Consider the following 24,960-nt stretch of genomic DNA (forward strand, 5'->3'; position numbering starts at 1 on the left):
CCGGATTCGGTTGTCAGATATGCATTTATTGGATAGTAAAGATATATTCTTTTCTGTGCTACATTTGTATCATAAATCGATCAGGGGTCAGAAAACCTCTTTACAACCCACAGTAAATAGTGATGAGAGAAAGTCCCAATACCAGGACACCTACATGATTCGGGACACCACTACTTGGAGATATTATGTTACTTGTTGAGACGTGTCTCCTGCGCTCATGCAATATTCGCATGGACTTGTTTGGCAGGCCGGAGTGCTTAGTCAGTCCCAGGGCTTTTATCCTGTACACACATTAGTCATGAGACCAGGTCACAGAGATAAAACCATCCATTATTTAGGACTGTGACGTGTGCACTCAGCTATGAATATCCATCCACCAGACAAAGCATTACACCTGGTTTAACTGGATGGAAACCATCTGCTTCTCTCTGCCCTATAAAAGCCATGATTCACTGCCCTGTACCCGCGCTGATCACAGCATCATCCAGGTTCACGTGGAGCCCTGGGGGCCTGACCCCCAGGGGATATGAGTTATCGTATACCATTCATATTCCCTCAGGTGTTATCATATACCAGTCATATTACCATATATATACCAGTCATGTTACCTCAGGTTTTATCATATACCAGTCATATTGCCTCAGGTGTTGCCATATACCAGCCATATTACCTCAGGTGTTATCATATACCAGTCATGTTACCTCAGGTATTATTATATACCACTCATATACCAGTCATATTGCTTCAGGTGTTGTCATATTACCTCAGGTCTTATCATATACCAGTCATATTGCTTCAGGTGTTTTCATAGACCAGTCATATTACTTCAGGTATTAGCATATACCAGCCATATTACCTCAAGTCTTATCATATACCAGTCATATTACCTCCGGTATTATTATATACCAGTCATATTACCTCAGGTCTTATCATATACCAGCCATATTACCTCAGGTCTTATCATATACCAGTCATTTTACCTCAGGTATTATATACTAGTCTTATTACCTCAGTTGTTATCATATATATAGTCTTATCATCCTACATATTGAATATCATATTTTCTCATAGACGGTAAGCTCTTGCGAGCAGGGCCCTTATTCCTATGTTTCATATGACTCTTATTACTCTGTAAGGCTACATGCACACTGCCGTGTGCCCGCCGCACAGCAGGCACACGACAGCGCGGGGAGAGGAGCAGGAGGTGAGCGCAGCTCACCCCCGCCCCTCTCCATAGTGATATATGGCCGCGGCGCCGTAATACGGGAAAAGACAGGACATGTCCTATCTTTTCCCGGGCTACGGAGCGGTACGGTGCCGCACGTGTGCGGCACCGTACCGCTCCTGTGGGACGCCGTGAGCCCATAGAAGTGTATGGGGGACGTGTATCGGCCGCATATACGTCGCCCGTATATATACCTCCCCCATACATGTGTGTGAATGCAGCCTAATGTAGTATTTTATTTGTATATGTTCCCCAGAATCTGTAAAGCGTATGGAATTTGATGGTGCTATATAAACATGTCACGGCAAATCAGACTCCAATTTCAATTATCATGGCAGCAGACTAGAGTGATTAAAAATAATAAACTTTATTTAGCCGCTTTATAAATTGGATCCTAACTCCAAATCATCGAATCGGTGCCCTCAACAAATACATTTACCAACCAACAAAAAGAAATGGCCATATATTAGACAATAACCTGCATATTAAATAAGATAAACACCTTGTCTTGCCGTACTGCCCCTTAAGACACAAAAAAAAAAATGGAATTTGCCAATACTCGATCATTTTTTCTAATGACTTGTTACTCCTACATTATGTAGGATTATGGATTATATGTCCAATCATATGAGCGCGGCTCGTCAGACATATACTTATTACATGGATTGCTATACAATGCGGTGAGTAAGACTTTTAAGAGGTCGTGGTATAATAATAGCTGGAAATGGCTTTTCCTTTTTAACGATTTCTTTGAGCTTTGTTACACCAACAGCCAAGCACCAATGAAGAGGCAATAAATATTACACTGTATACATTTTTGTATTTGTTTTTTTGGGTTGTTTTGTAGCCCAAATATTGCAAAGCTTTGTTTTATTTCTTTAAAAATTGCGGTGGACGTGGTACCATGGTTGTCCAATGTCCTCAGATTTTGAGGTCTTCACTGGTTCTGGAGGTTAGTATTGATAGTGTATTGATTGTCAGGAACCGTATCTTTACCACATCTCGGAGTCGGATGCCATAGTATTGGTCCTAACCCATATTATTGCGCTCATGTGTTTTACCTTCAATTTTCTTCAACAGGACTTCACCTTTAAGTAATACATTGCTCATCCTTTCAGATCATAACCATAGAGAGAATCTGAAAGTTTGTGAAAGTCATTTGTGCTGCAAGTCTGAAAGCTTCCGCAATCCTTTTAGGCGTTCCAGCAGCTCCATTGTAAATTCCTGGAATATGAAATATGAGATTTAGCATCTTTGTGCTATAGATGTAACAAGAAGACACAAAATTGTAATATGCACAGTATAGCAGAAAGCCATAGTAAGTTCACACGGGAAAATTGGTAAAAAGAAATTCTCACAAAAATTTCTTCACAATTTTCCAACAGATATATTACAACTTCCCTTCTGCCAATTTTCCCAACATGTTGACAAATGATCCAATGAGCTTTTGATTGGCTATGCCTATGAAGATGGGGCCAGTAAAACTGAAATCCAGGAAGGACAGGTTAAAGGGAACCTGTCATCGGAAAGTGACCTAATAAACCACTATCAGGCAGCTGAACACCTTCCAGATCATGTTCCTTTCATGGCCCAGTGTGGTGGAATCATCCAGAAAATCAACTTTGAAGTGAGTAAACTGCTTGTATAAAGTCAAGGAGGTGGAGATTTTACCACTGAAGTCAAGCTTTCCCTGCCTCAGAAAGCCCCCATCACTGTAATTGATGGTCCTGAATCCAGAGACATCACTAACCAGATCTCTTGGAGTCCAATGCACAATGTCAATCATAGGGGAGGAGGCTTTCAGAGTTTCCTACCTTGACTACATTGTTAAACTCTCCGCCTCCTTGACTTTATACAACCAAATTACATCTCACTTCAAAGTTGATTTTCTCGCTGATGCCATCACACTGGACCATGAAAGAAACAAAACTTACATTGCTTAACAATACACTGGTAGTGGTTTATTAGGCAAATTGCTGATGTCAGGTTCCCTTTAACTGCAAGAAGTCTGATGTGGACATTACACAGAGAACCTCTCCTGTCTATCCCCAACTTTAAGTAACTTTCTCGTTCTGCATATTTTCTTGTAATGCTCTAATTCACAACACAATAATTTTATTGAGGGTCAATTGATTTTCACTTACCAATGGCACTGAATTGCTTAAAGAAAATCTACCATAAAAATCCATCAACTTTTAAATTTATCCTAATGAGCCTGAAGGGCTCGGAGAATGGAGGTTACCAGATCCCCTCTGTGCTGCTGTAGTATAGCAGCATATGGTAGGATCAATCAGACAACCTAGGGTTAAAGTACCTTAGAGAGTCTGAAAAATAGTAATTAAAAAAAAAATTTCAGATCACCCTGCTTTTCCTAAAACGGATATAAATAAGCATTAAAAAACATAAACATGTTAGGTATTGCCACATCCCAAAATGCCATCAAAAGTCGCCAAAAATGACACAACAAAGCTCCGTACACCAAAGTATGAAAAAGTTATTGGCGCCAGAAGATGGCAAAATGAAGAATTTTTTTTGTACAGAAGGTTTTCATTTTTGTTAATATATGAAAACATTATAAAACCTGTACAAATGTGGTATCCCCATGATCGCACCGATCCAAAGAATAAGGGAGACATGTCATTTGGGGCGCACAGTAAAAGCTGTAAAATCCAAGCTCTCACAAAAAAGGCACAAATGCATTTTTTCACCAATTTCATTGCATTTGGAGTTTTTTTCCAACTTCCCAGTACAAGGTATGGAAAAGTAAATACTGTCACTATGAAGTGCAATTTGTTACGCAGAAAGCAACCCCTCACACAGTTCTCTAAATGGAAAAATAAAAATAAGTTATGAATTTTTGAAGGCGGGGAGTGAAAAATTAAAATGCAAAAATGGGTCTGGTCGTTAAGGGGTCAATGATATTTTAATGGGTTTCATACTGATCATCTTTTCTATATAGCTGAGCCACAATAGCAGCAACCCCTTTGGCTCGTCAGAGAAAATTATTCTTGGGGCAAATCCTTCTGCATCCCTTAGAATTTAACTCTACTATGTTGTAATTGGTTTAGACCTCAGGTCCACCAGAGGATCCTCCGATTCTCCAGTGGGCCAGTCCGACACTGAATACTGAGGCAACCCATGATGAGATTGTGTATTAAAACCCCTTTATGATTCAGTGTGCCTAAATTTTTTACATTTTTTTTAAAGTAGTGAGACTGTATTTGTTTCCCGGAGCAACCAATCAGGACCCTGTTTTCATTTAATAAACAGCTCTTTAATCATTAATTTTTTGAATGGTTGCTATAGGCAAGTCGGTTTTAAGAGAATATGTTACTCACTTCTGTAGGCCTGGAGCATTCCTGAAGAATATCCTGCAAATACATATATAATAAAATAAAGAACTTCATAGAAAGTTATACACAGCACTTATATTTCTAAAGGGCCTTTCACCTCCCAGGAAAAGTCTGATTTGGTAAAAACCTGAATCCCACCATAAAATAACAATTCCTCTCGTACTTTTGTGTTATTCCTCCTAGAATTTCATAGATAAATTATTTGATTGTCAAAGGAGTTTCCTCAAACTGGCAGCTCTGATTGGACAATATCAGACATGGCTAGGGCACTCCCCGAAGTGGCGACACCCAGTTGTCAATTAATTCATTAAAACTGCAGGACAATTTTTATGGAACAGGCTGAGACGTTTTACTCATGAATCATATGATTAATTATTTATAGTTCCTGTACCTGAAGTCTAGATTTTTGCTCCTCGTATGAAAGATCCAGGATATCATCAATGTCAATTTCAGGCTCAGCAGCTTCATCCCGTAGATCCTCCTGTAATTGGATATTTAGGACAGACGTCACTTAACTTTCTTGCTTTTTGTAAATTTTATCTATTTTCCCAAAGGAAAAGAAAATTACTCTTGGTCCTTACATTGAATATGGTATAACTCTAGTAACATTGCATATCAATCAGAGGACTTATAAAGTTTTTCAACATTATACTACCTGTAATCTTTATTTTCTATAATCTCTGCAGTTATATTTATTGTTTTGCGTTATTCCTTAAACTGGTGGTTTGAGACCTAGCTGCTGTGACTCACTGATTCCCCCTCTCCCCTCTATAGACTTCTATGTAAACCTCAAGTATTCCTGCTACTTACTTTTGAACTTTGTGCAGACTCTCCATGATTCTTTGTTTGCATTTCTGAGCTCTAATGAATAGGAGGAGCTGTAGCAGGAGAGTTATGACATATTTCATTTGTATACAGTACGACTAACCATATTATCATATTTCAGGATCATAAGCAGCCATACAGCATACAATATATGACTGGGAGGCCGACTAAGACTGAGGGACCTTTCACCCATTTCCCCCAGAGACTCGGGCCCCTGGAAGTTGCCCAAAAAGGACATATTATAATCTATTACTAATCAGAATATGTAAAAGAAACATATGTTCTATTTCAATTGTAATCTCTTACAGGCAGGGTCTTTCTCCTCTTATTTACATACTACTACTAATAATAAGCCCACTCAGCTTATACTGGAGTATGTAAAACAAATGAACTAAGTACTTACCTGGTGCTCACTGCAGCTCCTCTTTCCTCTTTCATGCACTTTGCCTGTGCAGAAAACTATAACGCAATAGGAGTCGCAGCCTGATGACATCATAGTGTGTGCAGGCAAATCACATAGACCAGTATCTACCCACACAGTTACACAGGAAGCCAAGAGAGAAAAGGAGCTGTGGGGAGTGGCAAAGGTAAGTACTAAGTTTATCATTATTTTATATATAACGATATTTCATTAGGGAGGGGAGGCTGCTGGGCATTACATGTGAAGGAGGTTTCTTTGCATTTTATTATCAAGGGGAGGTTGTGACCAATGCGTTTCCCACCCTAGTCTTATACTCAAGTCAATATGTTTTCCCATTTTTTTGTGGTAAAATAAGGTGCCTCGACTTATATAAGGGATGGCTTATACTCGAGTATATATAACATTTATTCATTTATTAAAGGGGTTTTCTGACATATTATTATACTTTGTAAGAAAAAAAGTATTATATATATAGTCACATGATTTAGTCTGCAATCAGGGGCGTAACTGGGAGAGGCAGAGCCCCCCCTTCCTGCTTAAAAATATACATATTACATATATACATAACCACACATTTATATACCTATTTACATAAACATACAGTTCTTGACTCTACACACGCATTTAAATACTCTTACACACGCATGCGCACACATATAGAACATCACATACACACAAACATACAGTGCCACATACAGACGTTCAGCATATATACACACATACAGTATATATATACCATCTACACATATACAGCATATACATATCACAGATACACACACATATACAGCATATTTACATCAGCATATGTTATATATCTTTAGTGTCAAATCAGATGACTGGGCCCCCTGACACTGCGGGCCCTATAGGAGCTGCTATGGCTACTATATCCCATGTAGTTACGCCCATGTTACTGCTGTTCTCAGCTTCCTGACCCTTCCTGGGTATCAAACAGAGCCAGGAAGCAGAGAACAGCAGGGTTAGGGGCTGCATTGTAACGGAAGTGGAAGGGGATCGGGCATGGAATGATCACTGTTTATTTAATGGACAATCCTTGTAATAATTTATGTGATATATTCATCTAGTTTATCTCATTGGATACATTTTGTAATTCAGATAAAAAGAAAGAATATACACCAACGAGTAAATGGGTAACAGCGCTTAGATCTTTTGACTCTCCATATCTGAACATTCTCTACAGCTTTGAATGTGAAGCTACCTTCATTGTATAGACAGTCATCTTGGCCATCTCATACATACATTTTTAGACTATTTTTCATATGCTTAATTATGCAGATATGTGTCATCAAACTGCATTCTTGTCATTTTGCTCTATGAGGTGGAACAATCTCTTTTCTTCTTCTATACTACAAATTACAACCTGTTCTCACATTCGCTAATAGCTCAGTGTGTTACTAGATTGATTCCAGTGGTTCGATTAAGGAGCAGCCTTGAAGAAACGGCGTCATCCAGCTCATTGTTAGTGGTCTATCAGCCAAGAAAATTGCCAAACTACAACATGTGAGTGAAATAACAAATGGAATAAGAAGAAATTAAGCCTGTCCATCCATACCACATCCAAGAGTTGGACGTCCAGTCGACAAGTTGGTCAAGGTCTAACTTCTGGCCCGACAAGGCAGTGGAGGTGGCTCATATGCTTCGTAATAGTCTAGACATCCATGCAAACACAGTGGGGCTCATTTACTAAGGGTCCCAACGCCGCACTCTGGTCGGGTTTCCCAAATATTTCCGTTTTGCGTCAAATTGCCCTGGGATTTTGGCACACGCGATCAAAATTTGGTGCATCGGCGCCGGCTTGCACGCGACAGAAATCGGGGGCCGCGCCGTCGGACAACCTGACGGATTCAGACAAACCGCGGAATTTAAAAAAGGTTTTGTGTCGCAAGATCAGCACTCACATGCACCAGGAAGAAGTAGGTGAACTCTCGACGCAGCAGCGACACATGCAGGAACTCGGATGCACGATCTTAGTGAATCGCGGCAGACCCAAATCCTTGTCGGACAACGCACCGGTGGATCGCGACGGGACTGGGTAAGTAAATCTGCCCCAGTGTGACATTCATTACACAAGTTATATATGATATGATAGCCCTAGAGCGGTGAAGAAGCGTCAACGTCAATGTTATGAAGAATTGACTCAAGCTTTCCAAAATGTATGAAAAGTGGAAGATTGTAAATGAGTCATTTGTAGTTATGAAGTGAAGGTCAATAGACTTGGCTCTGATGTGTGCAAATGGATCTGGTAGAGTTTAGACAAATGTTGCTAACAGATCGAGAAATTGAAGGAACTATCAAGTTCAGTAGAGGAAGCCTGATTATATGGGGTTGTTTCACAGTCAAAGGCATTGGATACTTGAGCAGGATCCATGGTGACCTCAATCCTGAGCTATACAGTATGTGAGTATCCTACAAGATGAGAAACGTTGTATACAAAGGACAACCTTTCACACACATTTACTATAATAGAGAGGTGGCTAGGTATCCTACAACATATCCCAAAGATATGATTTACATTGGTTTAGTGACTCAGATATTTAAGATTAAAGGCTTGGAGCACGTCACGTATATTCAGAACGCAAAAAATGAAAAGAATCTACAGAAACCAAGACCTGTTCCCTAGCATGTTCTAGATTTTTCTTTACAACTGTAACCCTTAAGGGCTTTAGTGTACCGTTTTAAAATAAACTTTTTTTTTTTTTTACTTTACATAGTAGTCAGGGTTATCAAGGTTTAGTCAAGGTTTAAGTATTCTGGAAAATAAGTGTTGTGGTATTTTTAAGGTGTAAAAGAGATTATTTTATCATGAAAACAGCGCCATCTCTGTACACAGGTTATGTGTGGTATTTGAGGTCCGTTCCATTCACGTCAACGGAGGTGAGCTGCAATAATTTTTTATACGCAATGGTGTAAAGATGTCAAAGTCTGACAAAGATAAAAAGTTTTTTTTTTTTTTAAAGAAATCTACCCTCAAAATCCATCATGATAAACCATACTGTATATACTCACGTATAAGCCAACCTGAATACAAGCCGGGTACCCTAATTTTGCCACAAGAAACTGTGAAAATCTATTGACTCGAGTATAAGCCAGGGTGGGAAATGATATAGACAGCCCCCATCCCTCAGTATATAGCCAGCCCCCTGCCTTCAGTATATAGCCAGCCAGAATTCCTCCTGTATATAGACAGCAGCCAGGGGCTTAACTTGAGGGGGTGCAGAGGTTGCGGTCGCACCAGGGCCCAAGAGGTTTAGGGGGTCTTTATGGTGTCACTTTCCCATATGAGAAGACTATTACTATAAACCATACATTATAGTCGGGGCCTGGCACAGACTTTGCACTGGGGCCCATCAGCTTCTAGTTACGCCACTGCCAGCAGCCCCCTGTCCTTGTATATAGCCAGCCACCCGATCCTTTTGGTCAGACAGCCCCCCTGCCCCTATAGTCAGCCAGCCAGCATTCCCCCAATATGAGGGTCTTCTCTTCTTTGGTCTGTCAGCTGCATGTCCGTGTTATGCTCCGGCACACAAGCTGTACATATTTTTTGTGCTGAAAAACTTGGCTTATACTTGAGTATATATACAGGACTCATACATCCAGGCCCCATGACGGTGGTACTCTTTTTACATTTGTTATCCATGGCCTCCTTCCTGGTAACATCAACTTTTATAATTATGCTAATGAGCCAGAAAGGCTCTGAGTGGCGTTAACAGAGATCCTCCGTGCTGTAGCTTCACAGGCTGTTACACTGTCTAACCCCCACTTCCGCTCCCATAGCACCAGCCCTTCTTTACCTGATGTAATCTTGCTCAGTGGAAAGGGGAAGTCCTTTACACAGTGTAACAGCCTGTGAAGCTATAGCAAGGGTAGCCTTCCTAGAGACCTTCTGTCTCATTAGCATAATTTAACAAGTTTATTTTAGTAGGAAGGAAGCTGTGAATAACAAATATAAGACGATTACCACAGTCACAGTGCCTGGATCTATGAGTAAGTGTCCCTGGTTTATCATGATGGATTTTGAAGGTAAATTTCCTTTAACTCCTTACCGACGCGAGACAAATTAGTATGCCACACGTTGGCTGTGGGTGTACCGAGAGGGCTTACAGGCTGAGCCCTCTCCATACAAGGTGGGTATTTTTTGAAATGTATAGCTATAATTATGTTTGGTTCCTCAACTGGTCACCTGGTGATGGCCATGTTCTCTCTAGTTCTTGTTTAATTCTTTTCTTCTGTCTGTGGCCATATTTCAGTCCCACTGTTGTGACCACATTTTACTTCTTCTCCACTGACCCTGTTCTAGTCCTCCCTTGGATTCCATAATGTCATGTCTACATGTTACTTAAAAAAATCAGATTGGTGTCACGGGTCCCATATCTCAGGTTGTGGGTTCACCCGTGCCCCTCTGTGTTCGCAAGCGCGGCACTCGCACTGCTTACCTCTCCCCGCTCTTGATTCAGGTCCCCGGTCTCCTAGGGTGCACCGGCTTCAGAAAATTTAAAGGGCCAGCAAACCATTAATTGGCGCTGACCATTTCCCAGAATTCTATATAAACCTGCCTCTCCCTGCACACCCTGCTAGATTTTCATGCCTTGTGTTTATAGAGAAAGCTGTGTTCCATGCTCTGTGCCGCTATTGTGATTTCCTGTTGTGACCCCGATTCCGTTCCTGACTACGCTCCCCTGCTGCCTGTCTCGACCTATTGCTACGTCCCCAACTCTGATCCTGTGCTGCCTGTCTCAACCTCCTGCCTGTCACCAACCACAAGTTTGCCTGACTATTATGTACTATGCCTTGGCCACCACCGCGGACAAAGTCGCGCCTGTGGAACGACCTGGTGGTACCACGCTGCAACAAGTCCAACTTGCTTTGCTGCAGGCTCCGGTGAAAACCTGGTATCACTTAGACTCCATTCCCAGGCGTCGGCTTACGTCATCGTCCGCGGTGGTCCAGTGGATCCACTACCCCTGATCCTGACAATTGGTCTGGAAACTTTTCTCCTGCTTACAATCAACTTGGAGATCCTCACCTAGATATCACAATGATGTTGTTTATTAGGTCACACCATTAAACTGTGATAGCACTGTTGCTCACCATTGCTCTAGTGGCAGGATGCCATTTGATATTAGCGGCTCTTCCAAAACAGCATTTGTTCTTGCGTTACCTCTGTGTTACTTCTAAATGAAATATGCTCCCACTTTTGTGTTTACTATGCAAATCATGTGTACATCGGCCTATGTCATTGTATAATGGGCGTTGTGTCAGTAGGAAAGGGTTACCGAAAAAGAGAACAGAAAGAAAAAAAAACGGAGGTTACTACTGAACATCTGGATAGACACAAGCGCTTGTGGAAGGGATCGGGGTAAACAAGACAAAGGTCAAGTTATTTTGTCACAGAACCTGAAGACTTTTTTGGTAAGAACCAATAGCAATTGTGAAGCATGGTGCTGAAAATGAAAAACACCATGGCTGTGTGGTTCTAGAGGTAGAAGTTGGACCTCTTTTTTGGTGATATAGGGAGTTATTGCAGTGGGACTGAAAAACTTACATTTATATCTTTACTGGAAATGTCATTTTTTCTAAATTAGGGCCTGGGCAACTCTCCATCGTACGATGTACCACGAGGTACCCGAGACCTCTAACTTGAAACGGGGAAAGTCATATTTACTACCATCCTAACATATGACCTATGCTAACGATGGACAATGCATATTTAATAAGTAGTTTTTGGTCCAATTACAAATCACCATTATTATCATATACTTTTTGAGGATTGGAGAGTGAGTAATTCAAATTTCCATTTGCTGAAGCATTACTGCTATTTTTCCAAACATTTGGTTGAGGTGCAAATCAATGTTGATCCAATTGATCTGGAAATCGCTATATAAGCCCCTGTCGACCTCTATAACATTGAATTTTTATAAAAGTTGCTATGTTGAAATGAGCAAACCCAAACCCGGCCAAACTGGAAAACCTTAAAGAGGACCTGTCACCTCAATTTTCGGCACCAGGAGCTGCTTACTAAGGTAAGCAGCTCCTAGTGCTTGAACAAACGCCGCAGTGTTAGAGTGATAGCGTTACCGGAAACCTCCGGTAACGCTATCAAACACTGCGGCGGAGAACAATGTAATCATCGGACAGCTCGCAAAGCTGTCCGATGTATTCATGAGGGGGCGGTCCGAGGCGCTGCCTCTTCCCTGGACCGCCCCGCTTGCTCTATAGGCCGGCAGTGACTGTCACCGCCCCTAGCCACGCCCCAACCCCGCCCCCTCATGAATACGTCGGACAGCTCGCAAAGCTGAAATTACACTGTACCCCGCCGCAGTGTTAGATAGCGTTACCGGAGGTTTCCGGTAACGCTATCACTCTAGCACTGGGGCGTTTGATCGAGCACTAGGAGCTGCTTACTTCAGTAAGCAGCTCCTAGTGCCGATAAATTGGGTGACAGGTCCTCTTTAACCAGCCCGCTCATCCCAAGTCCTATGTAATTTTGTTCATTTAACCCTAACCATAATTATAACCGAATTAAAATAATTGTAGAAAATTAACTAAACAAGAGACCTTTTTCTAAAACATCAGTGCTTTAGTGGACAACATCGGTTCCTCCAAAGCAAATCAGAAATCAATTAGAATTAAATTAGGTGCTAGAAAATCGATAGATTTGTACCGAATCTGTGAAACGACAAATATATTGACTCATCTCTAATGCAGATTAAGGGAGGAATTTATGAAGCCATTTTGGCATAATCTGCAAATTTATTAAGGCTTTTAGGCTGTTTTTGTTCCCCTTTATAGTTTATCCAACAAAGAGGGCATAGTCCCATAGAAGTGTTGAGAGAAAGCAAGTGTGGCTAGGTGGTAAATAGTCTGAGCACCAAAAAAACGTAGCCAAGCGCCACGTTATTGTCGCACTGTTTAGACCAGCTAAAAGCAGATCTAAAATAGAACCTGACAACCTTAATCTGAACCAGAATTCATCAACCCAATGAAGAATCTGGCGAAGCAGTAGACTAGTTTTCTTGATCTCTGCACTGTTGGAGCCACCGACACATTAATGAAGTATTTATCCACATATTTTCTAAAAAAAACTCAACTTTTTCTTTTCTACTTTTTTGCATGCCGCACATTTCTAGGGCATTTGAGCAACCGGAATTCAGTGGAAATTAACATACATCATTTTAAGCCTTGCTAGAAATATAATTCCAATGAAGTTCTTAAATCAACACAATAATAGAACTTTAATATATTACATAACAATAATATAAACTTTAGTAAAATTCTTTAACAAATTTAGTCTTACACTATATATACACCTGGTCTGACTCACCTGGTTCAGGTAGAGCTCTTGTATTTGAGTGTCGATCCACTCCTCCAGCTTAATCCTCCGCTGTAGCTCTTTGCGGTTGTATTTCACAGTAAGTTTACCATGCTTCTTAGGTGTCACATCTTCTTCTGGTTTCTCCACCGTTAGGAAGGTGACCTGAGCTGGGTGGCTATTGCCGGTAGCCATAGTTACACCCTATTATCCCCGACCCTGGGCTTGTTTTTAAGTTTTTTTCAGAATAAAACATAGGTGAGGAGCAGAGCCGAGGTGATCCGGCTGGAGACAGAATCCGACTGTGACAAAAGGACAAGAGGAGAGGTTACAAGGAAGCAAAGTGCATGCCAGCTTCTTCAGTTTCACTATTCCAGGGCAGATAGAGATCAAATGTTCACATATTACCTTATCACATCTGAGACATGTCAGGAAATAATGGGAAGTTCACCTTCAGCTTCATTTATTCTCTGCTATAAACTTTATGAAGTTTTCACACTTTGCAGGGTTACTATTTCTTAAAAGAACCCTTGAAATAAAGATGTAGATCACAAAGTGTCCCATTGCTGGGATGATCATTGGGAAACCCTGGTCGGCAATAAGCACTCTTGTATAACCATTCTTGTGAGTAAAGGACCCCCTTTATTAAGTAGATATCATCAACAGGTTGTTTAGTTATATCACAGGACACTGAATGTAGCTAGAGAACTGTAAAACTTTACTAACGAGAAGGCAATAAATGAGGAGTTCAGCACTTACTTGGTCCATCACATTCTAGTCATGACCCCAACATAGTGCGCACATCTTCTTGACAACCAAATAGTGCACCTACCAGAGGGTAGATGGTACCCTCCAAACACTAGCTGTCACCCTGTACCCAGCTGCTATGGCTTGAGAAGGGGTAACAAAAAGGAAACATATAACTTGCTTCCCTGGGTCAAAACCATAGAAATTCTCAAGACAAGTCTTTGAATACAACTCCACCAAAATTTCTTCAGCACCTCCAGTAGTTATCAAGGACCAAGCCCAAATCACAATATATTCGCTCATATTATATCTCAACAACACAAATAAGCCAATATTACAAAAGAAGAAAGCATTACTACTTGTGTAAGTAACCCCTGATACAAAAAACATGAAAGGTAGGTGGGGCAGAGCTAGCCATAACTCCTTCAAATAAATGTCCCACAGCTACTCCCACAATTTTTAAACCAACCTAGAACTTATTGGTTCTATCTTATTACAGATAAGAATCTTATATTTTAGTCTTATGGTTCTGCTAGATACAGAACCAGAGGTGCGGGCAGCTTAAAATAGGCGGGAACTGGGTCTTTATCTGTACTAACTTGTATTTCCAACTACTTTCTCTTTAACTGTCTGTATCTCCTTTGTATCTACTTTGTGTGCAAACCGCATGCGATCTGAAAGATGAGATCCTTATCTTTTATATTATGCAAATAGCATGTTTCAAGGTGCTATAGAACAGAAGATTTGGGCGTCTAAGATGACACTCCCCCTGCAACCATGTTCACCCTATATTTCATATTGTTGTGTAGTTAGAGGTTTTTTCTCCTTTTATTATCTGCGGCCTAATGGGTTAAAAGACAAACCGTGTTTAATGATTTCAGAAAAAGACAGTAAAAGATCAACCAAGGTCCAGTTGTAAGTGCAGTGAGAAGGAGTAGTACAAGTCCCCGCACCTGCAGATACCAGGAAGAGGGTGATGTTTACTAGAACACAATGGCACATGTGTAATTACCAGTAAAGAGCGGGCACGAGATGAGGACTAGACACTGATGTCACATGGTAGGACTCATGGCACCATTAAAACAAGTAGAATCTCACAGAAATACTGAATGTATGTTTCATCTTCATATGGCAATAAGCATGAAATAGGTTTAAAAACATAAATTAATGTTAATCAATTAATGAAATTAAACCCGCTTTTAGTCCTGGAGACCATATGAGGTCCTTTTGATGGGGTCTCTGACGCCCAGGCCTAATGAAATGACATGGCAATCTCGGCAATTGCCCACGGCCCCCATTGTTAAAGGCCCCCCGGCCAGGGCCACATGGGGCAGTTTCAGAATAGCCATTTGTGTGGGTGACTTGGGCAGCTGCCCGAGTCACCCAACATGAGTGCAGACTAGCCGTACTGTACGGCACATATCAATAGCACATATGTCTCTTGATAAGCAGAGCGGCGCATAAAAGACCTGTCCCTGCACAAATATGCGACCCGGAAACAGGAGAGCCTGGAGAAGAGGACGTGGCAGCGGCATGGGCACAGGGAGGTAAGTATTTGTTTCATGTCTAAAATCGGCTCTGCAAATCAGTGTTCTGATTCCAGCCCAGCACTATCCACGGAGATTAGCTGTTACCAGAGGATACCCAGATTGGCAGATGCCACACTGGCACCCTGTGCTCTTCACTGACGAGGGCAGGTTCATACTGAGCACATGTGACAGATGTGACATGGAGAACATCCTCCAGCATTACCGATGTGGCAGTGGGTCAGTAATGGTGCAGGGAGGCATTTCTGTGGAGGGCCGCACAGCCCTCCATGTGCTCACCAGAGATACCCTGACTGCCATTAGGTATCAGGATGAGATCCATTGACCCATTGTCAGACCATATGCAGGTTCAGTGAGTCTTGGGTTCCTTCTGATGCATGACAATGCTAGGCCTCATGTGCCTGTAGTGTATCAGTAATTCGAGCATGATTCTATGAGCATGAGCATTGATGCTACGGACTGGCCTGCCAGTTCCCCAGACCCAAATCCAATCAAACACTTCTAGGACCGCATGAATCGCACTATCCACCAACGCCACGTTGTAAAAAGGAGTTGACTAATGCTTTAATCTAGTTCTGGGAAGATATTGTCATGGGTGGTCCCGTGTCTTGGGTCGCAGACTCACCCGTGCTCCCCCGTGTGCAGCCGCTCCGCGACCAGTACACCTACCTGTCCCCACTCCTGCTTCCGGGTTCTCGAATGTATGCACGCCACCCCGCGTCCTAGGGCGCGTGTGCGCTGCCTTCTCAAGTTTTAAAGGGCCAGAGCGCCGTTTATTGGCGCAGGCCTTACCCAGAATAGCATTTAACCCAGCCTCTCCCAACACACCCTGACGGATCTTAGTGCTTATGCCTTTGAGAAAGCTGTTTCCTGTGCCTCATGCTAGTGATTGGATTTCCCGTTGTGACCGCGGACCTGTTCTCGACTTCGCTCCTCCGCTACCAACCCTGACCTCTTGCTTTGTCCCTGACCTTGGACCACTGCCCCCGACTACGAGGTTGCCTGCTGATTCTGTACCTTGACCTTGCTGCCACCGTGGACAAGTTGTGCCTGTGGAATGACCTGGTAGTACCACCCCGCAGCAAGACCATTCTGCTTTGCGGCGGGCTCTGGTGAAGACTGGGTGCCACTTAGATTCCAGTCCCAGGTGTCGGCTTGTGTCATCGCCCGCGGATCATCCAGAGGATCCACTATTTCCGATCCTGACAGATATCCCTCAGGAGAACATCCTCTGCCTCATAAGGAGCATGCCCAGGCTTTGTAGTGATAGGTTATACAGGCATATGGAGGCCACACAAACTACTGAGCCTCATCAGCACAATGCCCAAGTGTTACAATTATAAAGTATATGGTTCCGACTTACATATAAATTCAACTTAAGAACAAACCTACAGAACCTATCTTGTACGTAACCCAGGGACTGCCAGTATATATATATAATATATAAAACTGAGTGTGTGTGCCCGCCAAAGGAATCCGAACCATCGCGTTTACAGTCACCAAATTTTGCACAGCTGCTCTCTGTGACTCAGGGAACCTCATAGAATAGATATTGACCCGAAATTTTAACCCTGCACTTTCCAAAATCCACTTATTAACCACCATATACAGGAGCCATTGTTTGCTGCTGCTGTGGCATTTGGAAGCTGAGCCGTGATTGGTTGCTGTTCTGGCACAGGTCATCAATATGAGCTCTGAGCTGTGATTGGTTACTATAGGCAATGAGTATAAGACACTTATGTATGAGGTAAGAGAGATAGAGACAGAGATAGGGGGAGATTTATCAGATGTGTTTCAGGTAGAACTGTTCCAGTTGGCCATGGAAACCAATCAGAGATCAGCTGTAATTTTATAAACAGATGTGCAAAAATTAAACTTGAGCTCTGATTGGTTGCCATGGCAAACTAGAGCAGTTTTGATCTCAGACACTTCTGATAAATCTCTCCATAGACAAAGTGACAGTCAGAGACAGTCACTGGAATGAGAGTGCCCGAGACAGACGGTCCTAGAATAAGAGTGCTAGAGAAGGACAGTCACTGAAAGAGACTGCCAGAGATAGACAGCGTCAGTGACAGAGACAATCAGAGACAGTCTATAGATACATATAAAATATTTTTTGTTAACCCATTCTATTTTGTTGTAGCTAAGAGCAGTTATTTACCGGGAGCTACAGCTAGTATTCTACATAGTGCATTTGGCCTCAATCATGTGCAGGTTGCACCAGATAATTCAATACAGGCGCATGCTGCTCAACTCGCAATTGCCACTGCTATGGAAAGTGTGGACACCCTAATTATACAAGTGCAAAACAGATTCTAAAAACAAATGTGTCACAAACTCTGACTAAGCACTAATGCGCCTTTTAAGGTGCACAATTTACGAAAGATTCGGACAAAGTGCAACAGCAACAAAATTATAGGGCAGACACTTTATTAATACATATGCAAACTCCAGAGACCTTCTTTTTTTTAGCACAAAGTAAGACAAAAAAAACTGGCACAGACACAATAATATATCTGGGCCATTGTTCTCCAGAACTGAAGGAACTGGACCGGAGCGGCTTTGCAGGTGAGCAAACAGGAGTTATGGGCAGGATGACAACTGCTTCCTTTTATCCTTGGCAGATTTATATCCGTTTATCGCTACTTTGTTTGTTTTTGTACAAGAGAATCCGCCTTTCCACAGTTACTGTGCATGAGCTAGTAGATTTAGGCTACCTTCAGACGAATGTGCCAAATATCTGTGAAAAAATTTACTCAGTTTTTATTCCGTTTTTCACGGATCCTCATGAACTGTAGTCTATGGTCTGTGCAAAAACGGTTCTGACTAGGTCATGCCGTACTTAACGTTTCGGTCATTAGACCCGTTATTTGCTTTTTTTCTGGTGTAAGTGTCTTATTTTTTTATCATCATTTCAGCCACATTTGGCTGAATAATTGTGCAGTTGATATTTTGTCTGTGTTTCCCTTTTTGCAGATCTGTAAAATATCCGGTTGTTGGCTAATGGTGTGTTACCACAGCTAAAGGCAAAACGATAAAAAGGGACACAAAGAGCTGACAGCAGAGGTCGACTGAAGGTGAACTGCAGAATTTGTGTCGCCATAGGCTTCAATGGGAAGACCCAGGTGCAAAAATGGGCAACAATAGGAGATGCGCTGAATTTTTCATAGCACAGCAATCGATTGAACACGTCCTTGTAGAAAAAACGGCAACGGACATGGACTCCTAAACCAACATGGTGTGTAAGCCATGGAAACAACACTACGAGAAAAATTTACTTTCAGTCATGTATGTCAGCGCTACCATGTAAAAAAAAAAGTCACACAGTGCTTCCAAAAATTTTTGGACAGTATCCCCCCCGATGTGGAAGAATTCCCTTTATTCTGCTTAGAGATGTATGAAGAAAATAAAGAAACAAATGGGTGTTAGGAGTTATGGATGTGTCTGACCAGTTGAGCCTCCTGCCTCAGGCAGCACCTCTTGCAGTAGGATGGGGAGCAGCATCAGGGGCTCAGTCACTTACTACATAGGAGGACCTGACTCTTAAAAAAACTGCCTCTTGACATCCGACGTCATCATGGGTGTGATACACAGCATGGAGAACCCAGTTACTTTAAAAAGAATCTAATATATTGCTCCAGGATGGGGTACCGTTCTATAGCCCTCCTCATAGAACGGAGAGTTTAGGTTAACCCCTGAATCTGACACCATCCAATCAAATCTGAGATTCCCCCCCTTTGCCTAGGATAATAGTAACACCCAGGTGTCAATTTATTCATCCATTTCTTGGAGGAAAAACGTAGTTGCGACAAACATGGAATTCCAGCATATCCTGTAGATAAAGCCGTAAAATCTAAGATGGAAAAACCCCAAGATGTATTCATCCACTGATAGCAGAGATATTGGAAATTTACATCATTAATTTATGTCAGAATTACCGAAAAGCAAATAAGAAATTAGCATGATCAAACTCTATGCAATGTAAAAGTAATTCTGTGAAAGGATGGGAGGTATTTAGGTGAAGATCACGCCACCTGCCTGCATGTGCGGAGACCTACCAGTAGAGGGCGGTGAGGAGCTGAGCAGTAATGGAATGTGGCTATACTGGGGAGGGGGAGGTCACTGCGCTGCACCCACTGGTCTGGGGAATGAGGATCATCAAGAATGTAAATTATCAGAGACTTCTCCCCTTAGGCATTCACCGCTGAGCCCCATAGGCTTCCCTGTCCCATTATACTTGGGTAACATTACATTACCTTTTAGCCAAGAATCCCCTGGACAACAGGTCCCCCCTGGTGACCCCTTAATATACAAGCTCACCCAAGGCTTAATGATTTTACATTTTCTTGCACATATTTGCAGTATACGCACAAATTTTAACAATTTTCTAATATACTTTCTCCTTTTGATCAGCACTTTCAAAATTTGTGCTTGCTGTCAGTGAATGAGGCTACACTCATAGAAACGTACCCTTTATATTTCATTTCACTTTCAGACGAGAAGTGTATCCAGTCTAGACAATGCATGGGCAATCTGTTACAATGTATCAGCCTCAAGATCCGGCAGCTTTGTGGTTTCGGCTTTTCTTTCACATCCTGATTAAACTATATTGAAATAAAAGTCCCAAATTCCCCTTAAAGAGGTTTGATTTTTAAAAAACATTTAACCCCTGTCTACAGGATAGAGGATAAATATCTGATCATGGAGGGTCTGCATGGGGGACCACAGGCTACCACATACAGAATAGGACTTGCAAAAGTAAGGCACTCTGCAAGTGTCATTAACCCCTTAACCACCTGTTACCAAATTTTGACCCCCCCTGACTAACAAAACATGCTGACAAAGGGTTACAAGTCCTCCCTATATAACCTAAATCAGACGCCAGAGAGTCCCTGTACCTTAATTACAGACGTTTTTCTGATTTGCAAATTAGCTTTTGTGACTCATGTCTGGTATCTGTGACTCTTCTCTCTGTCAGGCTGTCAGTGAACCCCGCCCCATTATTGTGACTGACAGCTCTGTCTCTCTTCTAATCCCTGCTCTGCCTCCTTGTACTTAGGGACCGTCTGCTAATATTCAACTACAGACATATAAAGCTCTATGTACAGATGGGAAATATTGAGGCACATTTACTTACCCGGTCCTGTCGTGATCACGCAGTGCGTTGTCCGACGAGGATTCGGGTCCGGTGGGATTCAATAAGATCGTGCTTCCAATTTCCTGCATGTGTCACTGCTGCGCTGAGGTCCGGTGTAGTTCACCTTCTTCTTCCTGGTGCATGTAAGTGCTTGATCTTGTGACACTTTTAGTTTTTAAATTCTGCAATTTTTCCGAATCCGTCGGGTTGTCTGACGGCCACGCCCCCCCGATTTCTTTCACGTGCAAGCTGGCGCCGATGCGCCACAATCCGCGTGCACAAAAAACCTGGGGAAATTCGACGCAAAACAGCGCAAAGTTGAAATATTTGGGAAAACCCGACGAAATCACGGTCCGTGGACCCTTAGTAAATGTGCCCCATTGTGTCAATTTTTTTACACGGTGCCTTGTGTTACATTCGTGTCATGTGACCAGTGACATAATTTCAGGTCCTTCAGACTTCTAAGAATAGCAAACTGTACATCATGTACATATGTGATTACATAAAGTCACAGCAGCCTCCGTGGAGGAGATGCTGTGCTTTCATCTGGTCAGATATATGCATGAGGTACAGTTTGCTATTATTAAGAGGTTAAAGGACCTAAGATGATGTCACTCTGGTCACGTGACATGAACTGTGACCAGTATTGAGGCATAAGGCATGAGGAGGAGTAGATGGGAGGGGCTGATGGGGTAGGACACGCCCCCTCTGATGCCAGGTAATATAAGATAAAAAGTGATTTATGTGGATGCAAGTGAAACAATTTTTAGCTAAAAGAAGGGGGTCAGTCAGTGAATAGAGCTCTACAGGAACCTGTCACTGGCTGCATATGTGCAAATATGGTGACAGTTTTTTTTCGTAAATGTTTCACTCTCCACCTTCAAAAAAACATACCGTATATACTCGAGTATAAGCCGACCCGAGTATAAGCCGAGACCCCTAATTTTACCACCAAAAACTGGAAAAACCTATTGACTCGTGTATAAGCCGAGGGTGTAGTATACAGCCAGCCTGCCCCCAAGTAGTATACAGAGTATACAGCCAGCCTGCTTCCAAGTAGTATACAGCTAGCCTGCCCCCAAGTAGTATACAGCTAGCCTGCCCCCAAGTAGTATACAGCTAGCCTGCACCCAAGTAGTATACAGCTAGCCTGCCCCCAAGTAGTATACAGCCAGCCTGCCCCCAAGTAGTATACAGCCAGCCTGCCTGCCCCCATGTAGTATACAGCCAGCCTGCCTGCCCCCATGTAGTATACAGCCAGCCTGCCCCCAAGTAGTATACAGCCAGCCTGCCTGCCCCCATGTAGTATACAGCCTGCCCCAAGTATTATACAGCCTTCCCCCAGTATGCCAAGCGAATTAAAAATAAATAAACTTAATACTCACCCTCCGACGATACTCACCTTTGATGCTCTGCGGCGGCGGCGGGGCTCCAGGTCCTCTGCGGCGGCGGCGGGGCTCCATGTCCTCTGCGGCGGCGGGGCTCCAGGTCCTCTGCGGCGGCGGCTTCTCTCTTCACTGGCCGACAGTCGCGACCATGCGATCTGCCGGCGAGCGCACACTATTTTGCGGCAGTGTCGCCGCTGATGATGTCATCAGCGGCGACACTGCTGCATCATAGTGTCCGCCCGTCGGCAGATCGCATGGACGCGACTGCCGGCCAGTGAAGAAAGAAGAGAGAAGTGGAGCCGCCGCCGAGGATCGGGAGCTGCTGCTGAGGATCCAGGTGCCGTAGGGTGAGTATTTTTTTTTTTTTAATTGACTCGTGTATAAGCTGAGGTGAGGTTTTTCAGCACATTTTTTGTGCTGAAAAACTCGGCTTATACACGGGTATATACGGTAACTTTTTAATTTTGCAGTGTAAATGGTTGTGTAAGGGCTTATTTTCTGTGTAACAAATTTTACGTTAATTATTATTCCGTGACGTGATCTGGGAAACTGGAAAAATGTGTCGCTTCCCCCCTCAGGTCCGCCGGAGTTCACCTTCTTCTTCCCGGTGCATGTAAATGCTTGGCTTGCGACACAATTTAAATGTTAAATCCCGCGGTTTGTCCGAATCCGTCGGATCGTCCGACAACCTTCCCCCCAATTTCTGACGCATGAAAGCTGGTGCCGATGCACCAAAAATCCGATTGCGTGTGACACAATCCCCAGCGCGATCCCTGACGAAAATGCGGCGGCTGGACCCTTAGTAAATAAGCCCCTAATGGGTTATGTCAGACTATGTCAGCGTGAAACTCTCTGCATGCTCTACTTTTGCAAGTTGCATGAAAAAACGCACCATAGTCTATGGAGACTCATCAAACACGTATTTCAATCTGAGGCCATCTTCACACAGTGTTTTGGAAGGTATACACTGTTAACATTTGCGTTTACGAAACGCATGATGCGCATCACGTAAACATCATGTTAACGCACACATTGACACCGCGTCACTGCATGCGTTTCGTTAACATAGCATTAACAAATATAAACAAAGTAATTAGGCAAATCACCTATCCTCAGCTCTTGTAATACGTTTGAAACACTGCACTGATCACTTCCCAAAGAAATACACATTGAAAACACCAAAAACACTTGTAAATAAATGAAAATGATTGAACATTGATGAAGAATGGGAGTTTTTAATTGACCAAACCCTCATCGCACTAAACTGCAACGGAAGTGTGAAAGATATAGGATCCTATAGGATCCGTTTTTCCCATTGATATCAATTGACCTGCAATGGTGTCCGTTCTCATCCCCTTTTACATCTTCCGCTACACCTTCTGTAAATTGAGCGGATAGTAGAAATATAAAAAACGAATGCCTATAGAATAATGAAAAACGGAAAGTAAATGACACTTTATAACGGAAAGTCCAAAACGCAGATGGGAACTATGTGCGCTACTCGGCAGTACAGTAGTATTGGTATATAGGTCATAGTAACCCCTGCAGTGCCAGACCCCAGTATACATCAGTTCAACCTCTCCAGCAGAAATCATTAACCTATTTAGTGCCAGATTACTTCCCAAGGGCACTGGAGAAAAAACAGCCCCTCCTGAATCAGCATGTGACAAACCGCTTTCCCCGGATTCTTGAGGTCATTCTTTCTGCTGGACAAGCAATGAGTAGGCAGGCGCAGCCGGATGACCACATCACAACACAACAAAAAGGAAAACACTCTCCCCTGCCCCACACCTTCCATCTGTGTGACTCAGGTATGGGGTGGGGGAGGGGACACAGGTGTACAGTTTCACTTCCTGGCTCCTCCTTGGACTCCACGCTTCAGATGCACTCCATCTACCTAGCTGGCAGGTGAGGGGTTAAAGGTGGATACCTGGTGATAGGAAACACCCATTTCAGTTTCATGTGAAACCTACAGAGGACACAGACAAAGGGGGTGACGGCTGCTTATTGGGATACAACAGGAAAGACACCCCCAAAGTTTCACCTTCTTGATGAGGAGGCTTCTGTTCTTTGAAGACATCTTACCTGCGAACCTAAGGACATAAGGAGTTGGAAATTAAGGGAACAACACAAGTTCACGTTTACTTTGTACATAGGATTTTTAATAGGAACATGTGCCTCTCTTATCTCGTATAATAGACACTTTTTCAAGTATTATCCCTATAGAAAGTGACCTCTCCAGTCACCGTCTAGACCACAAGATGCGCCCCCTGATTACCATCGTGGTTATGGTGGCCTCTTTTTGGCTGGTCTACTCCGATCTCTATGGACAGAGCTGTCTGGACAACTTTACGAAGGGTATGCCCAACTTTGTGCTGGAACTAAATGACTCTGTCAGCAACGGAGCCACTTTCCTTACTTCGCCCAACTTGGACCGGGTCAGGGACTGCCTGTCCGCTTGCTGTAGGGTACCGGCCTGTAATTTGGCCCTGGTGGAACAAGATCCTGGGCACGATGACATCATTAAGTCCTGTTTCCTTCTCAACTGCGTCTACAAGCAGGAATTTGTGTGCAAGTTTGTCAGGAAGGAGGGATTCGTCAACTACGTCACGCTGGACGTCAACGGCAAATATATGCAACGTTGGGAAGAGAAGGAAGGTGGGTACTTTACAAAGAACTTACTTTTCTAAAGTGAACTATCGTGTAGCTTGTGTACTAAATCCCATGTGTGAATGGGGCAATAATATACATACCGGTAATCAAAATTATTTGGCTGCTTATGTAGTGTATAAACTCGTGTACAGGAGACATGTATGTCCTACCGAGGCCTGTGGTGAATACTGTCTTCACCTCAATTTGGCTAATAACCTGTTAATATACATGTCACGTCAAGAGCTTATCTAGGATACAGTGTAAACTGAACTTGTCAATGCCAAATTACAGTTAAAAAAGATTGTAACCTCCCCAAAGACCTCATCACCCTCCCCTAT

The 24,960-nt window shown here is 42.8% G+C and overlaps 2 protein-coding genes across 2 annotated transcripts in view; one reads left to right on the forward strand and one right to left on the reverse strand.

Annotated features, from left to right (window-relative positions):
• Positions 1-1,604: 1,604 nt before the first annotated feature.
• On the reverse strand, positions 1,605-23,899 carry PPP1R14D (protein phosphatase 1 regulatory inhibitor subunit 14D). The gene is made up of 5 exons (XM_072115343.1): positions 23,762-23,899; positions 13,164-13,453; positions 4,970-5,059; positions 4,564-4,596; positions 1,605-2,449 (listed from the first exon to the last, which is right to left on the reverse strand). Exons 2-5 carry the CDS (start codon positions 13,344-13,346, stop codon positions 2,381-2,383), a joined length of 375 nt encoding a protein of 124 aa, XP_071971444.1. The 5' UTR covers positions 13,347-13,453; positions 23,762-23,899; the 3' UTR covers positions 1,605-2,380.
• SPINT1 (serine peptidase inhibitor, Kunitz type 1) overlaps positions 23,746-24,960 on the forward strand; it is a 32,459-nt gene continuing 31,244 nt past the window's right edge. The window contains exon 1 of the mRNA XM_072115342.1: positions 23,746-24,628. Within this exon, the coding sequence (XP_071971443.1) occupies positions 24,232-24,628 (397 nt within the window). The 5' untranslated portion in view covers positions 23,746-24,231. The remainder of the gene's footprint in view (positions 24,629-24,960) is intronic.

The sequence above is a fragment of the Engystomops pustulosus genome, chromosome 7 (assembly GCF_040894005.1).
Source record: "Engystomops pustulosus chromosome 7, aEngPut4.maternal, whole genome shotgun sequence".
Classification (NCBI taxonomy): Eukaryota; Metazoa; Chordata; class Amphibia; order Anura; family Leptodactylidae; genus Engystomops; species Engystomops pustulosus.